Source organism: Dermacentor variabilis, chromosome 2 (genome assembly GCF_050947875.1).
Source record: "Dermacentor variabilis isolate Ectoservices chromosome 2, ASM5094787v1, whole genome shotgun sequence".
NCBI classification, from domain to species: Eukaryota; Metazoa; Arthropoda; class Arachnida; order Ixodida; family Ixodidae; genus Dermacentor; species Dermacentor variabilis.
Genome location: NC_134569.1, coordinates 224958964 through 224976175, shown reverse-complemented (window position 1 = coordinate 224976175; position 17212 = coordinate 224958964). Strand labels below are relative to the sequence as shown.

General features: G+C 45.9%; 1 protein-coding gene across 9 annotated transcripts in view; it reads left to right on the top strand.

Annotated features, from left to right (window-relative positions):
• The window catches only part of Nipped-A (Transcription-associated protein Nipped-A), a 435149-nt gene that overhangs the window by 355410 nt on the left and 62527 nt on the right, over positions 1-17212 (top strand). For all 9 annotated transcript variants that reach the window (XM_075682662.1, XM_075682661.1, XM_075682656.1 and 6 more), the window contains 4 exons: positions 4023-4192; positions 9570-9681; positions 13414-13728; positions 14787-15033. In XM_075682662.1, the coding sequence (XP_075538777.1) occupies positions 4023-4192; positions 9570-9681; positions 13414-13728; positions 14787-15033 (844 nt within the window). The remainder of the gene's footprint in view (positions 1-4022; positions 4193-9569; positions 9682-13413; positions 13729-14786; positions 15034-17212) is intronic.

Below are 17212 nucleotides of genomic sequence, written 5' to 3'. Positions count from 1 at the left end.
CTTACCACATAACACAACTGTATTGCAGCGAAGCTGACCAGTCAAGTTCGAATTACTTAGTGAAGGCCAATGTTGAGATCGAAATAACAGAAGTTTAGGCCTTTAGAAATGTATAAGCGCCTGCCGGGACCTTGGTTTGGAAGTCAAATTAACGAATTTCTGTTATATATCTGATTATTGCCCATATCGCTCAAGTGTACAACATCCCCTTGGAAATTCTATGCAAAAGTATAGCACTGTACCACATGTATGTGGAACTCCCGTTCCCCGCTGCATTCGATATATCAAACACTGCGCCACGCCCCTGCTAGTGCACTTCTCCTAACGGGTTGAAATCATTCTCACCCCATCGGAAATATTCAACACTACCAAAATTGAATTGTTTTGGCTGACACTGCCAAGCAAGACATTCAATCTGATGGGCAGGACATGTCATGGAGGAAGGTAAGCAGGGTACTTGTCACTGCAAGCACCCATTTGTTATCAACAAAAGCAAATCACCATCCTGCTTCAAGAATATGAAAGGCCTCACTGTCTGATGTGCATTCCATAAGAAAGCTTGGATGACACTCAATATTTTCACTGAGTTGCTGTGTGTGGGATGCCAAACCACAAAACCACTTTGCTAGGTTGTATGAGCACCAAAAATAGCCAGTGTGACTTGCTGCCACCTTTACATGTGAAATAACTAACATTTTCAATGAGCTCTTTGAAGTCTACAAGTAGTACATCGTCATCGCTATCCTGTGCAACTTGTTCTGTCGCCATCGTGTAATGACAGTGGCATTTGATGCTGCCTTTAATGATGGACTACTGTGAGCAAGTCTTCATGTTTCTTCATAATGCACCAGAATTTCCAGACAAATTAGAAAAATAGCCGACGACACCTGAGCACCTCTTATGAGTTGTGAGTGCAAAAGCATGTTCAAGTTGAACGCTGCTGAGCTGTCCTTCGAGTTATGAACTCCGCGCAGGCAAACGAGCGTATTGAGAGGCTTGGTGCGGTTTGATTTGACCTTATAGAGGTGCAGTTGGAACGCAGGTGAGAGTTTGCATGGGCAAGGAATGTATGATTAACACAGGCTTCTGAGACCGAGGGTGATGTGGCGCAGTGGCGATTCCCTCTCCTTTCATGCAGCACCTGGCGCACTACACAGCAGGTGTACCCTTGTACCCTCTCTATACCGTGGAGGTGCAATCGTGACATTGCGGTGTAGCCAATGGGTCTTTCGGTGCCGTTTCGCTGCTACAGACAGCAGACACCGGTTGCGTTGGATGATAACTCTCCTGCCATACAGTTGGGATAGTCCTTGTGCATTTTGGAAAAAAAACTGAAAAGGAAAACTTTTTGTGCAATAAATAAAAGGTTGCTGCAAAACATAGGTCCATTCTTAAACTAAGAACTGTATTGGTATTCAGTAGAACAGAACATGACTAATTCATTAGTTTCAGAGGAAACAAAGCACCTAATTCTGTTTAAAAAAAGAAATTTCTATGTGTTCATATACTAGAACTGTGCTATAATCAGTGCTGGCATACTAATTTGGTGTTCTCTTTAATAAGGGCAGACCGTACTGCATATCTTGATTTCCGTGTACTCAAGTTACAGACAGCTTGCTACATTCTCGTTCTGACCCAAAATTTGTAAGCATTAAATCCTGTGTAAAATTTTCTGATATTCGATATTCAATCAATATCCTGCTTTTTTTTTTTCTTGATTGGTTTGATATTTAATTTGAAACCTACTATTCAGTATTGGCACACTCCTATGTTGAATATTCGTATTCAATTCAAAAGCTACGTATTCAAAAATTTTTGAATATGCGGTTTGATGTGGGAATATTTGAAAGAAATTAAACATATTGGTGGCTTAGAGTTTTTTTTTTTTTTTCTATCTAATCTCAGAATGTATCTGATTTCATGCTGAGTTTTGAGATCACTTCGTGCTGCTGGCGAAATTGATCTTGTAAAGTGTGATCAGCTACTGACAGCCAAGTGGTGTAAGAAAGCCAGTCTCAGTAGCGAACAGCATGAGTGCACTTGAAGTGCAGTGAACAAAGATAGGGGCAACTGTACAAAATAATCAAACTGCAGTAAGAAGGCTCTTTCCAGGAGTACAGGTTCAATGGTCGGCAGCGACATATCAATCCTGAGCTTATTGCTTGACAGCAAATGTAATAAGTGACAGCTGGCACAGAGTCAAATGCCTCCAAGTTTATGAGCATTTGATGCTGCATACTAATGCACAGGTTGGTGTGAACAGAGAGCTAGTAGGAATTACTCAATTTTCCAAGCTAACATCAGTCAGACACAAAAATTTGGAGGATGCTTAAGCTTCGCCTTTAAGAGTGGAATGCAATAGCATTCAAAGATCTCTGGCTGCTTCTCACGCTTCCCGGTAACTGCAGCGTATGTAACTGTAATGTTTACCGGGAATCGCTCACAGCGAATGCTATGCACAAAGGTGAGCCTTCTCGTAGAAACGTGGCCTCTTGCAAGGGCTGCGATGCAGCAGAGGCGAGCACTATCTGGAGATGCTGCAAGGAATCGGGCATGCCGCTCTGTGGCTCCTGAGATACTGGCGCTCTCAAATGGTGGACGCCGTGGCTGGTCTGTGTATGGTAGAAAGGCTGGAAAATGGGGTTGTTTGAGCTTTCGCGTAATGGAATTATGTTTTCTCATATATTCTGTGAGGGTACCGAGCCGACGCCAGGTGGCGTAGAGTCGCAGGCACGAAACGGTAGGCAACTGTGTGTAGCGGGCAGGGAAAACATGGAAGGCGTGTGTGCGTAGTCAGCATGCGGGCAGTGCGCAACAACGAACTGAGGGAGTGAAGGAATCGGTGGAGCAAGCTGCGTGCGGTGCGGTGGGACGGAACACAGACTGCGTGTGTGTGCGTGCACCAAGGATTTCCCAAAATAAAGACCGTACTTGACAATTCAAATTACAATCCGACGTTATCATGTCTATAAGTTGTGTGTAAGTCGTACTTACAATTTTTTTTACATATTTTTGCTTCAGAAATACAATTAGTTCAGTAAATTTCTTTTGCCCCATGGAGGGCCTTGGTATGGGTAGTACGAAAATTTCTTTGCCAAAACGATGCTGGATGCCGGACGCGGGATTTTCTGTGACACAGAGCCTTAAACGCTATCGCAATAAAATGTTCTAGTGTGACAGCTTACTAGTGTAATTTTTATACTGTTGACTATGTAATTGCAATGTTCCAACGTGCTAAAATAACTGGACTTGCTTATAAATGAATCTGCATAACTATTCATTATTCTATGCAATATTTAAAGCTAAGTACTATTCGATTCGTTTTATATTCGCATGGCGCTCGTAAGTAAAGTAATCACTGATTGTGAGCTGCTGTTTATGCTTTGTAATGGCCGGGCCAAAATTTAATGTTTTGTGCTAAAAGCAATATGTCTTCGGCTCATTCGCTGTCCCCTAGCACACTCGAATGAGGTATGGTAGCTGTGGTCATGATCAGGGTGAGGCGTATACATGCTGGTGGATGAAGCTCAAGTTATTTAGCGAGGGTCAATTTCAGGATCAAAATAACGAATGTTGAGATCTCTAGGATGTATGGACGTTGGCTGGGACCTTCAGTCGGTATCAAATTAACCAAAATAATAATTTCACTGGATGAATAATGAGTCCAAATATAGAGTCAGCTGTTCGTTTTGCACACAGGACCTGATAATCAAATGTTTATGCTATGAAGCCTATATCTGTGGAGCTAGTGCTGTGAATATTTCAAAATAAATTATCTTGTAAGAATTTCCAAAGGCTCAAAATTCGGTCAACCGTATTACAGACATTCATTAGGTACCAAGTGCCTCCTCATATTGCTATTATATACAGCCACCAAAGAAAGAAGCTGCTTATTATGTAAGGCTCATGGCATTGTGTACTGGAATTCAGGGATTGCGAAGGGTCAGCAGGATTGCCTTCAGGAACTACTACCACTGTACTGGCAGGTTTTTTGACAGTGTTGCTGTCCTGTCGCCTTGCAGGCTATTGTGACCCACTTCGACAATGCTCCTCCACCATTGGTGCCCGATTCGCATGGCAACCAGCACCAATCCATGCTCGGAGTGCACGCGTCAGCGCAATCCATCATCCACTACGGCAAGGTTGCACGCAAGCATGGCCTCATCAACGTCTGCCTGGACTCGCTCAGCCGGTATGCCATGCACGTTACGCACAGGGCGTGCCAATGCGTTTGCTGACACAAAGTTGTGCAAATTGTGGGCGTAAATGCATGTTCCAAGGACCCATTTGCGTATCCAAGAAAACACTGTGATGCCAGTAGCCAAGCATATGTCAGCTACGGGTAAGCATGGCAAGCCTCAACCAATTGGCAGTATTGAAGGTTGGGCAAGTTGGGGTTCATTCATTCTCTGCATCTTTCGCCCTTCATGTCCCATGTTTTCACGTTTCTAGAAGGAATAGGCAGCCAGTGTTTTAACGAGGATATTTCTTTTCTTTCACGGCAACACCTGGTTGGGGCATGCACAGCTTACGAAGACATTAATGAGGCATTCCTTGTTAGCCCGCTTTTGACTATAGTCAGATACAACTTAAGAAAGAAGGGGAGGCCCCGCCTAGATGACCGAAGCACGACGTCCGATTGCCTCCACGACAAAATAATCCCACTCAAAAAATTTTGCTTCTGAAACGTGCAATTCTCTGCATAAGTAAAGACTTTTGTATTTTGATGACTGGTTTAGTAGAGCTCTCATGTGCTACAGCACATGCCGGATCGCGACAGAAAAATAACCCAGTGCCATCCACAACGCTGCCCGTCGTCTGCTCTTTAGCTTCATTGGAAGTGACAAAAGTAGAAAGAGCAGCTCTGCATGGCTTTTGCGCTTGTTTACATGTACACTGTACATTTACTACTCCTGTTCCGAGCTTCAAATGAATCAGTTGCTATTGAACAAGTACTTATATCAAACAATGCATTTATCGCAACCATTACAAACTCAAGATGTTCGGTGTCAGCAAAAGCACAGTGTTCAAGGTGAGGAGGGAGGTCAAAGCTTTGCATATTTCTGGTGGCAAACTGTCGACGCCCTCGCGAAAGTGCCCATGAAATGCGGAGAAAAAAAACATGCAGCACGAAATATGACACGTTGTGCACGCTGAGGTCGTGTGCACGATTTTTTTCGCCGCAACGAGGTACTGACGGTCAAGAAGATCACTAACGAGTTCTCGAAGCGTATATGGTGTCATGTCTGTGCCCTGGGATTTGCCTGACGGATGGCCAGTGCTATGGTGTGTCGACCGTGGAGGCAGCATTCATCCCCGCATGGTGCCTGCTTCGGGCTCACGACTACGTGCACGGCTCGGGTTTCCTCGCGGCTGCACGGCGTCCACGACAGAAGCGGCCACCGGATCACGGACTGCTATTCGGCCCCTCCCTGTGCCGGCAGCAATGCAACCCCCCCACCCCCTCCTTTGTCCGGCGGCGCCCTTACCACGAACGACTCCCGCTGTGTTCGGGACGGTTTCCAAAGGAGGGCTGTGTTTCGACCCCGTGCCTTGCAGCTGGTTCCCTTTGTCCCATGCGGGCTATAAATCTTCCCCGGCGCACCACTCTGACCGACCGCCAGGTCGGGCCGACGCCGCAGCGCGGTTCTAGGAAGCGCCGGCCACCGAGAGCGGCGTTAGGACCACGGAGGCTGCCCCGACCCTCTCTCTCTCTCTCGACCTTGTTGCGTCCTTAGGAGTTGTCTGGGGAATCTGGGGACTGAGGGGTGTTATTTAAGCAGCTTGCAGCTGCTCTGTTGGTCTCTCTCCTTATAACGGCGACAACATGTAAACATTGTATAAAGAATTCTTCGCCGAGAAAGCTCTCCTCGTCTCTGACTCTGCGTGAAGTGGGGCCCAGACTTCCTGCCGGCCATACATATCTCGGCACACGCAACAATGGATCTCCCATCACTGAAGCGGTGTACTGTGCGTTGCCTGCTTGTCGAGATCTGATTCAAGCGCGAGAAGAGGAGCCGCAATTCGCTGCTTATCAACCGGGATGACATCGCTGAATGGCGGAATCGCCACCTTCGTGACGTGGAGCGCTACGAGCAGAAGGCCGAAAGATCTTTTTCCTAGACGAGACATGGGTGACGGCTGGACACACTGGGTTGATCGTGTGGACAGACGTCGTGGTGCAGAAGCGCGGACGTCTACACGCTCCAGCAAATGCCCTGTCGACAGGTCTGAAACAACCTTCTGGAAAAGACCAGCGCCTGATTGTGACGCACATCGGCAGCAAGGATGGCTTCGTCGACGGCTGCTTAGATATATTCCGAGGCCAAAAAACAGGTGACTACAACGAAGAAATGGACAGCAATCGCTTCGAGGGATGGTTTAAGGACGTTCTGCAGAAGTTGCCTGCTGGTAACAGCATTGTTTTGGACAATGCACCTTACCATTCCCGGCAAGAGATATTGCCGACAACAGCTTGGAAGAAGGAAAAAATACAGGAGTGGCTGAAAAGCAGAAACATCACCTGCAGCGAAAGGATGGTTAAAAAGCAGCTGCTTGAGTTGGTAGCATCTGTAAAGCCACGCTTTCTGAGCTACATCGTAGACAATGCAGCTGAAAGGTCTGGTTGCATTGTACTCAGGCTCTCACCGTACCACTGCGAATTTAATCCTATCGAGCTCGTGGGGGCAAAGGTGAAAAATGGCATTGCTGCAAACAACAGAGACTTAAAGCTGTCTGTCCACGGTCGAGGACGTCTTGAGGGAAAAAGTCAAGCACGTAAGGGCGGAAGATTGGAGGAAGAACATCCACCACGGGATAGACCTGGAGGCAAAGTTCAGGCTTGATACGTCTCGAAGTGACTGCATCCAACCCATCATCATCCAACTGGGTGAAGATGACAGTGAAGAAAGTGACTCCGACTGCGAGTTGTCCAGCATTAAGCCACTCGATGAAGCATATAACAGCTTTTTATTAACAAACGAACAGCCCTTATTAGGGTTGTTCATTCGTTAGAGAACAATTATCAAACGTCATTAGCTTAGTGAGGCCCAGAAAACTAATTCGGGTAGCTATTAATAGCAGTAGTCGAGGGCACGCTTGAAAGGCACCGTTTGCAGTCTGCACATCAAATCACAGCCATGCTGCAGTCATTGTTGTATTTGTTTATCTTAATGGGCACGTAACACTAATGTAAGCACAATTATTCACCCTGAATAGCTCTGCTAGCATTGTTTGTACTAAAAAATGCTGAGTGAAGTTGAATGTGTTTTATTGAGGCAATTATTTAATTTTCAAGCCATTGGCATAGCGATCGATGGCCAGGTTCAGACAATATCATTTGTGAAGTAATAAATTGTGAAAGTTGCAAAAGCTCTCAGTGCACTGCTTTTCTGGGCTCCATTCACTGAAAAATTTCTTTCTTTGCAATGACGAAAGCGTCAGACAGGAAATGACACCCCACTACACAATGTTATTCGTGTTGAAAATTTTTGCCATCATATGTGACGGGCAGCAAAACCGTCTGTTTACTAAGACTGAATGCATGAAAAATGCAAGAGCATAGCAAGGTGTTGTTTCGCAATATGCAGCAGTTCATGTGCACTTCTGGCGAGCTGTCACATGCACTGATGCATAAACATGAACACAGGTAACAGGCAAAGTTGCTGTGCAACCCACATGAAGCTTTTAAGAAAAGGTATCTGTCAACCTTTCTGTTTTCATAGGCGATCAAAATTTGTTTTGAGCAAGTTGGTTAATCACATTGCAGCAACAACACAAGAAGCAAGGACAGAAAACGCAGCGAGTAGGCAGATTGAGAAGACGAGGTAGACCAGTGAGAAAAGTTTTAATGAGATAGAAGAGGCCAGCCCTGCAGTGTACAGGAGTTAGTGCTTAGATAGAGATTGGTTACTGAAAATGTGTAAACAAATGTTAATATAAAATAAAAGGACTAAAATAAGAGTAAGCGCAAACACGCATGGAAGCAGGCACGTATTCACACATAAATGCAAAAACTAAGAAAAACTAAAATATAACGAAGTGTTGGAACTAAAAAAGTATTGACAAACGCAAGAAAACATGCACACATTTACAAACAGACGCGGGTAGAGGTATTATAGGAGCGGGTTCACAAGCTACTGTGCCTACCTTCTCGTATGTTTTTTTTTTTTTTTTTAACCGTTCTTTAACACTGTCCTGGGAATTTTAATTGCAACATATCACGAGAATCGAAAAGCAGCGCGAAGCTGTGTTGTGGGGAACCATATTGAATGCTGGCAACACAACTTATGCGTGACTGTGCCAGAGCACACATTCTAACGCATGTGCGCGCGATGAGCACTGATGGAAAGCAATCAAGTCGACAGTGCTACACAATGCTCAGACATTGCCATTAGACGCTCGGCTATCTCACTGCTGACAACGATCGTTCACGCTAAGCTACGGCAACAAATCTTTGCGTTGGAGGCTTCTTTTGCAAATATTTTCTGTTGAGACGCTCGTAGGTTTGTTTCATGCCCGCACGCTTTTGTCATTTCTCATGTGAATGGTTTTTCTTCATCACTTCACCCCATCCAACGAGAAACGCAGCAACACAGTACACGAACACACCCGCCGCTGACAGTAGGCACCAGACTTTGGCAAACTTTTCTCTTCGTAACTTCACTCGGGAGCGAAATAAAAAAGACACGGAACAAACAGGCAGGATGTGTGTTTACAGTGGTCGCTGTGGGATCCTGTTTTCAGGCAAACCGTAGCGATGCTCGCTGCAATGTTTCTTCGCTGGATCACGGCTTAGAATAAACGCATGCGGGACAAATGCTGCATTGTAAGCTCGCAGTAATATTTGCGGCATGATAGACAATCACAAACAGTTTGGGAATTCACTGTGACGAGGCGTTTACGTGCACAGCTGACGCGACTTGGCCCAGTTCGAAAGCCCGAGCAGCCATCTTCTCCGGCGGCGGGGTCACCGGCCATCCGGCTCATGATGTCGGTCCAGAGTGCGCGCCCATTGGTGGATGCTCGTGTGCATCCGCCTCAGAAGAGTAAACGCCCCACTTTTTCTAAAGGTGTATCCGACTATAGTTTAAATGGCCACATTCCTGTGTCTTGCTTAGTAGCCAAGATGGCGAACAAACACTTTTGCGTTGCTTTAGTGAATGTGTCGGCTGACCAAATGCCTTGGCTGTCTTCACTGCCACAGCACTCCCAGCCAAAAGCACCGCAGAGGACTGGTCAGAGTGCAACACCAGTGCTGTAATGTACAGTTAAACCTCAATATAACGAAGTATTTACCTTTTCTTAACCTCTTGTCCATAGAACACCGTGCATTTAGAACTTCAACATTCTTTTGCGACTTCTTGGTGATCTTGTATTTGTAGAATTATTTTCAAACTGTATTTGTAACAAGTACACTGAGGTGTGTTGGATGTCGGTCAGATGTCGCATTGGTCTGGCTTCGACTAGGCGGGCCAGAGGGGTTTCACCAGCCTATCAGTGGTGCAGTGTATTATGTCGGCCTTTAGGTAAGACTTGCGGTAAAAAGATTTTACATGCAACCTTTGCAGGATCCACACGATTCCGAGTGTGCCCATTGTGGACTGCTTCCAGAAGATCCGACAGCAGGTGAAATGCTACCTGCAGCTGTCTCACATCACGGGCAAGAATGAGCTGCAAGAGGCAAGTACCCAGAGTGCATTCCGGGCAGTCGTTGCGTGCACGAACCAGCCACAGCATTTAAAAAATCCGTGGACACAATTTATGATTTGTGAATGTGAAACAATTGAACGCTGGTGAACGGTCTTTCGAGTTATGAACTCCTCACCGGGCAAGCGAGCACGTTGAGACGCTTGGCGTGTTTTCATTTGGCCTTGCCGAGGCGCAGTTAGAACGCAGGCGATAGCTCGCGGCAGGCAAGGAACATGCGGATAGCCGAGAGGGAGGGTGAGGTGCATTGCAGTGATGCCTTCTCCCCTCAGGCTACACCTGGTACGCCAGTGCAGCAGCAGGTGTTCCCTCTTGCCTGCTCTACTCTGTTGAGGCACACTCGTGTCATGGCATCGCAACCAATGGGAATTTAGGCGCCGTTTCGCTGCTAGAATACAGACGTCAGTGGGCCATTTAGTGCGTTTTTATTAATAATTGCTTTCACTTATGTGTAATGCAGATTGTTGTGATTTAATATCGCGAGGCAACACTGGGACTATGAGTGGACAGTCCAGGATTGAGTGTGTCTACCTGTGGTTCTCTAGTACACAGGTGCTTGGCACATACCGTATTTACCTGTCTAAAGCATGTACGTTTTTTTAAGATTTTTTTTTTTAAGTGCATGCCCAACAGAAGGCAGGCTTATGGCTACTCACTAAAGCTTTGAATTGCACTTCAACTGCCATGCAGAATAAGGCAACTGGCACCATACCAGGAACACGTTTAATCAATTGTTGCCACGGCTTGCGCTGCTCTCATCGGCGCACTCTGCTTCGGTTATCCTTGTCGTTTCACGAGCTCGCCTCATGAGCACCCTACGAAAGCTCATTGTCCTCCATGTCAAAAGCACAATGCATCTGAACAACGAGGGGCAGCAGAGCAAATAGCATGTCGGGTCTATGCTGCTAAATTTGGTGAGATAAGGTGGTGATGAAGATGATGATGCAGTCGTGGGCAAAACAGTAACTTGTGTCACCCAGTAGCGGATTGCATAAATTAAATGACTCACAACATGGCCTCTAAGAGTGCGTGGTGCACACTAGCCTGATGGTGGCAGGCTTCTTACATGAGTATGTGCATGTGAAACTTTTCTTCTTAATATATTTTCGCGCTTCGACGTATGGTTTGGGCCTTATACAAGGGCAGGCCTTACACAAGTAAATATTGAGTTTTTGCAGCATTTTGTCCCCATTAGAGCACGGCCAATGTGGCCAGGAATCGAACCGGCAACTTTGTCTGCAGCAGAACACCATGGCCACTGAGCCACTGCAGCAGGTTGCGATCAATAGTACCAGTGCAATGCCAAAGGTATCTCTGTGGTCCGCGCTGTGAATTCACTCAACAACGAAAATGGCGTCGCTCCTGTGCTTTCTTCTCTTACTGTTTGCTTCTTCCAGTTTAGACGAACAACGCCCATTCGAAGTCATATCTGGTAGGGTGCTAATTTAATTTTAAGTACCTCTCAGCCTTGAAGTTTGTCAACTGGTCACTTGATTTGCTGGTAAACTTCAGAATGCCCGTGTAGAGTGAGTGAAAGCTGGCATTCTGGTCTCTTGCTTGCGGGTGCGAGTATCGGACATGTCTTCCTGTCAGTGTCAATATTGATACAGTAAGTCTCTTTAATTGAATCCTCGTTAATTTGGAAAATCAGATAGTTCAGAGTCGTCTTTCAGTCTCGGCAGGCGTATGCATTAGTATTTAATGCAGTGAAACTCTCATTAATTCGAACTCTTGAAGCTCGGCGAGCGCCGCAAATGTGCCATGCAAAAGAGCAGGAATGGTGTTAGCGTCCACCAAAATGAAGTGGCAAAGTCTGCATCGCCATAGTCGTCAGTGAAAATCGTACGTGGATAACAGCAATGCCGGACCGCTTCGTGACTACTTCACCTTTAAAACCTTTATTCTTGCATTTACCACCGCACACAGCACTGCGTTCGCCACGTGTCTTCATGACTGTGTAGTCGCCATCCATGATTGTGTACCCGCTGTGGTTGCTCAGTGGCTATGGTGTTGGGCTGCTGAGCACGAGGTCGCGGGATCGAATCCCGGCCACGGTGGCCGCATTTCCATGGGGGCGACATGCGAAAACACCCGTCTGCTTAGATTTAGGTGCACGTTAACGAACCCTAGGTGGTCGAAATTTCCGGAGTCCTCCACTACGGCGTGCCTCATAATCAGAAAGTGGTTTTGGCACGTAAAACCCCATAATTTAATTTTTTTTTAATCCATGATTGTGTCAATACCGAATGCGATTTCGTCTGCAGTTGCAACAAATGGTCGTTTCGTTTTGACTCTCTGTCTGTGTTGGACGCGCACCTTCAGAACTCCAATGTCACCTTTCAGGATTGCGTCGACAGTGGCTGCGGTTTCATCCGCAGTGGTTACGGCAAACTAACAGTAGTTTAATTCTGATAAGTTTTCGAGGTTGAAGAGCACCGGCTACATCGCGATAGATGGCGACCAGCTCACTGTCAAAAAAAAATAATAATAATGATTGAGATGTGCGCGTGGTAGTAAAAGGTCTGTCTCAGATGAAGACATGTGCCGGGGCCACGCTGTGAAGGAATTCGCAAGGAGGCCTTCGTCACTGTCAGTGCTAATCAGCCACGAGACGATGGGAAAGAGAGAACCCTTTAATGAAAGGCGGAGATTTTAGCCAGCGTTTAGGCATCACTGACATGCTACTCTGCATAGAGGGGGGAATTTGGGAGAGAAAGAGAGAAATAGAGGCGAAAAAAAAAAAAGGCTTACGTTAAAAAAAAAATCAGGCACTGAGTTTTCTGACTCATGGGCAACACCGTGCAATGGTGAATTCCTCGCACTGCCCTACAATGAGGTGACAGAATTTGCTGCATGAAAGGTGCATGACAGTGACAGAGTAGAACTAAAGTTTGTTGAGTTGACCAGTGTTTTCTAAGTATGTGAATAAAAAGTTCATCGCACGCCTCTGTTGGGTGAGGCGGGCCTAAGACAGTCAATTGGCAAAGGTATCTGTGTAAGTAAATGCATGCAATGTTTATAGAATGCATGCTCGTTGGCATATGCTCGACACTTGAACAAGATATGCCCCACGGTTTCACTTGAGCCACAGTTGTTGCAGTGTGGACTTGTCACTTGACTAAAGCGGTACTGTACCACAAGCTGTTTACATAGGCGGTGTTCAGGCGAAGACAATGATATAGAGTTTCCAAATGGCGAGGAATGCTGGATGGGAGTCTGGATCTGAGATTTGGGTCAATTGAGTAAAGGAAAGGGTAATGTTGGGTCGGCAAGTTCCAGAGCTGATCTTTTTCTTCTGAAACAAAAAGAGATGACGAGAATTGCAGCTTCCACACTGCTTTTGTGCGAAATTGAAACAGGATTGCCTCATTCAGTCAATAAATAAGCATGTGTTGATGTAGTAAAGCATTTGTTTTCTTGATACCTTCGACAATTTGTCATTCAGTTAATTCAGACATTTTTTTCGGTCCCATGAAATTCGAATTAACAAGGTTTTACTTTGGGCCTCGATTATTGTGAACGGAAATTTTCGACATTGGAACTGGGGGCCTGTTCGGCTAGTCAACACTTCGAAATCTTCGTGTTTGAGAAGTTCAAAAGGACAGACATAGATATTCTGTTCATATGTATTGTCTTTTTGTGTCTCATTTATCTTTTATTTTTATTTTGTATTAATTTTTCTTGCTGCCCCCTGTTGAATTGCAGGGTCTGGACGTGATTGAGTCAACCAACTTGAAGTACTTTGCGAAAGACATGACGGCCGAGTTCTACGCGCTCAAGGGGCTGTTCTTGACACAAATGGGTCGCTCGGAGGAGGCCAACAAGGCACTGAGCGCATCTGTCCAGTTGCACGACACCCTAGTCAATGGGTGGGCCATGTGGGGTGACTACTTTGAGGGCCTCTTTGGCCGCGACCGCTGGGATGCTCGGCAGCTGCCCCTGGCTGTGTCGGCGCTGACCTGCTACTTGCATGCCTGCCGCCACCAGAGTGAACCCAAGGGTCGCAAGTACATGGCGAAGGTGCGCTTCATTCTTTGCTGATTCATCCGTGCAAATCTGGGCTGTCATGTGCATTGAACCAACAAGATATAGAAGAAAGCAGCTCCCGCTAAAAGTATGGACACAACACAATCACTCGTACAGGTGACTGCTGATTAGCAACGCAAAGGAAAGCTGTAATAATAGAATCTTGCATGCATATCTTTGCCAGAAATGCCAGCTGTAATGAACATGGATTAACTGTACTCTGTCTCATATTTAACATACAATGCTCCGGAACTTATGCAAGTAGAATCAAGTACTAGAAGTCAAGGAAAAACTTTATCATAGACTGGGTTTAAGTTATATACTAATGCCACACAGGCAGTGCAACTTGGTCCTAACATTGGGAGGTGAGAGATCAGTGATATGTGTGCAGGTGCCAAGAAGATTGTTCTTGCTGCTTATGTGGTGCTTCTGTCTGTGTTGATACAATGACCCAGACAAATTTAGCATGCACACTTCTCAACTGGTTGGCATGTAAGAACCTAAAATTTCAAGCAGAGCTGGGACACGAATGTTTGGGGAACGCATTGAGCGTTTGACCCCATGATAATTCTATGCTTTTGGTAGTTCTGATAACATTAAACCTGGCCTAACGGATGCTGTCAAAAGTCAGTGTTGTGCATATCCACTTCCACAGATATTGCAGACGTACGTAGCATAAAACTGTATCATTTGTTGCCAACTTCCAAATCTATCAAATTAATTGTTTTCTCATTCAAATTATCTATTTTGACTGCCCGATAATTTAGAAAATTGTGCGGCCCCTTTCCACTTTAGAAAAATCAATTGGCGAGTGTACTTATTTGCATAAAAGGCCAAATTTCAGTGCAACAATATTTCAATATAACAAAGGAAATTGTCAATTTTATGGACTTCGTTATATCGATGTTTAACTGTATTTGTTTGAATGAAAAAGGTGCACATTAAAATCAGAGAAATGCAGTAGTCCGTGCTTCGCATTACGTTGGTGGAAGCAGTCCATATCAGTTCACCCGTTCCCAGTGTGTGTGTGTGCCTCGTTACCCACACGACAGGTGCTGTGGCTGCTGACGTACGACAACGAGCAGGGCGTCTTGGCTGAGGCTGTGGACAAGTACAACACGGGCGTGCCCCCTCTGCAGTGGCTGCCCTGGGTGCCGCAGCTGCTGACGTGCCTGGTGCGCCCCGAGGGGCGGCAGCTGCTGAACCTGCTCGTCCAGGTCGGCCGGGTCTACCCGCAGGCCGTCTACTTCCCCATCCGCACGCTCTACCTGACTCTCAAGATTGAGCAGCGTGAGAGGTGTACGTAGCAATGCCTGGATCACCATTACGCATGTTTCTTGTCAGTGGAGAACCTCTCTGATTGAACCCCCCCCCCAGTACTTAGGCACTAATTTGCAATCATCTTAACATTTGCTTTCTTTTCTATTTTTTTTTTCTTTTTTGAAAAATTGGCACACCTGTGTAAAGCCACATGTGTTTGTAATAGGGGTGTGCTAATACCGAATAGTAGACTGCGAATCGAATATTGAATCAAATCGAGAAATAAAAGCCAAACATTGTATCGAATATTAGAAAAATTTTCACAAAATTAGACGTTTACAAAGTTTGGCCAAGAAAACATGGTGCTGCACATGCTTGGGAGTCTCCTAGCAATGCATGACAACTATGTAGCAAGTTATCAGTCATTATCTACCCTCAAATCTCGATATAATGGATCATGCAGGACCGACAAAAATTATTTGTTTTTCTGAAAGGTTGTTATAGTGAAAGCCCCAAAATTTATGTTCCGCCGATCAACCCATCAGTTCATGAGTTGTCACCATTTGAGCTATCCATGAAAACATCACTGTTGGCTCTTGGCTCACATTGTTGCTATCGTCCATGGATTCTGCTGCCACGCAACACCGAGGCACTGCATGGTAAGAGTGATGCGCACAAAGTAGATGCTGACGCTGAGAAGACTACCACCAAAAGGAAGCTCCGTGTGGCCTCAAAAGTGCAATGTTCCTTGTTCTATGTTTTTTGCATTCCTTTCCATGGACATTGCAACTGCCTCACTCGATGCGGACACCTGAACCATCCCAAAGCGCAAGCGCGCGTAATCGACACCGACCGGAAAGTGCATAGTGCGACCTTGTGGCATCCTCACGAGTATGGAGGTTACATTTCTCCGTGTGTGTAGCTACACTTGGGGACAACTTTCTGTGGCTATGAAGGGAAAGCTACAGAGGCAGAGCACGCACAAGTGAGAGTGCTTCTGAAAAGTGCCCCGCATTTTAATCCACGTTAGGTTAGGCTAGGGAAGAGAAAACAGAATCATCTTGCTAGCAACAGTTAAATAAGATAGGTCACACCACTGAGTGTAAAAATTTACTTATTTTGCGGCTTTTCCCTTCCCCGTCTGGGCAAATGCGAGACCTTCGCACATGGAAGCTGCGTCGATTCAGCAACTGATTCCGAGCAACCAAAAGCGCTGACAAACGCTGCCGGACTTCTTGGCACGGTAACACAGGTGCAGAAACTCTGCCACTGTGGCTTTCCCTTCACAGCCAGAAAAAGTTGTCCGCTAGGATAGTACGGCCGCAGAAAGAGGCGTGCGTACAAAGGGCAAAAGAAGGAAGGGACAAGCCTCCATTGCTAGGCAACATTTGCCTGGGCGGAGCATGCGCTCGCAAAACCCAATGCGTCCTCGCCTCCGAAGTAAATAAAGGAAATAATTCTCTCCCTTTCTTTTTTTATTGTGCTTTGTCTCAAGTTTTCCGAACCCGTGCGCTGCAACGTCCACTTTCTGTGCCTTGTCGTCTACTAGCCCACTGTTACAGCTGCCATGAAAGATACAGGGAAGTCTAAGAACCCTCAGATTTTGGAACATTAGTTCGTAGTACCGCGGCATTGTTAACATGGCACAGAAACTGAATAGCAATTGTTATTCCGAAAAGTCCGGTAGTCTAATGTTCGTAGTACTGATACATTTTGACGTTGAAACCACAAGAAGTCAGATGGGGATTCCTGAAAAATTCATTAATATGAAAAGTTTGATAATGTGGTCTTTGTAGTAATGAGATTTCACTGTACATGCAAAACCAGATATGCACTACAGTCGCCGACCGTTTATTTGGACTTCACGGGGACTGCGGAAATGTCCGAATAAACAGGTGTCCAAATAAGCAGATTAAGAAAAAAAAATGAAATTCTTTATTTTCACGCACTTATTCGGGCCCGGCAGTAGGCTTGAAGAAATCGTGAGTGCGCTGTTGCACGCTGCTCCGTTTACGCGCAATCAGATAAGCCTGAATCTCGGAGAGGGTCGTACGGTCACTATAGGCGGCTGAAAGCACAGTCACTGCTTGTGCACGCTCCGCATGCGACGGCAGCGTAGCACATGGTGCGTCATCGTCCGGCGGTGCAGCAGAAACCTGACGAATGATCTCGCCGTCGTCGAGTTCTGCGCATGTCAGTACAGCAGTGTCAGCACCTG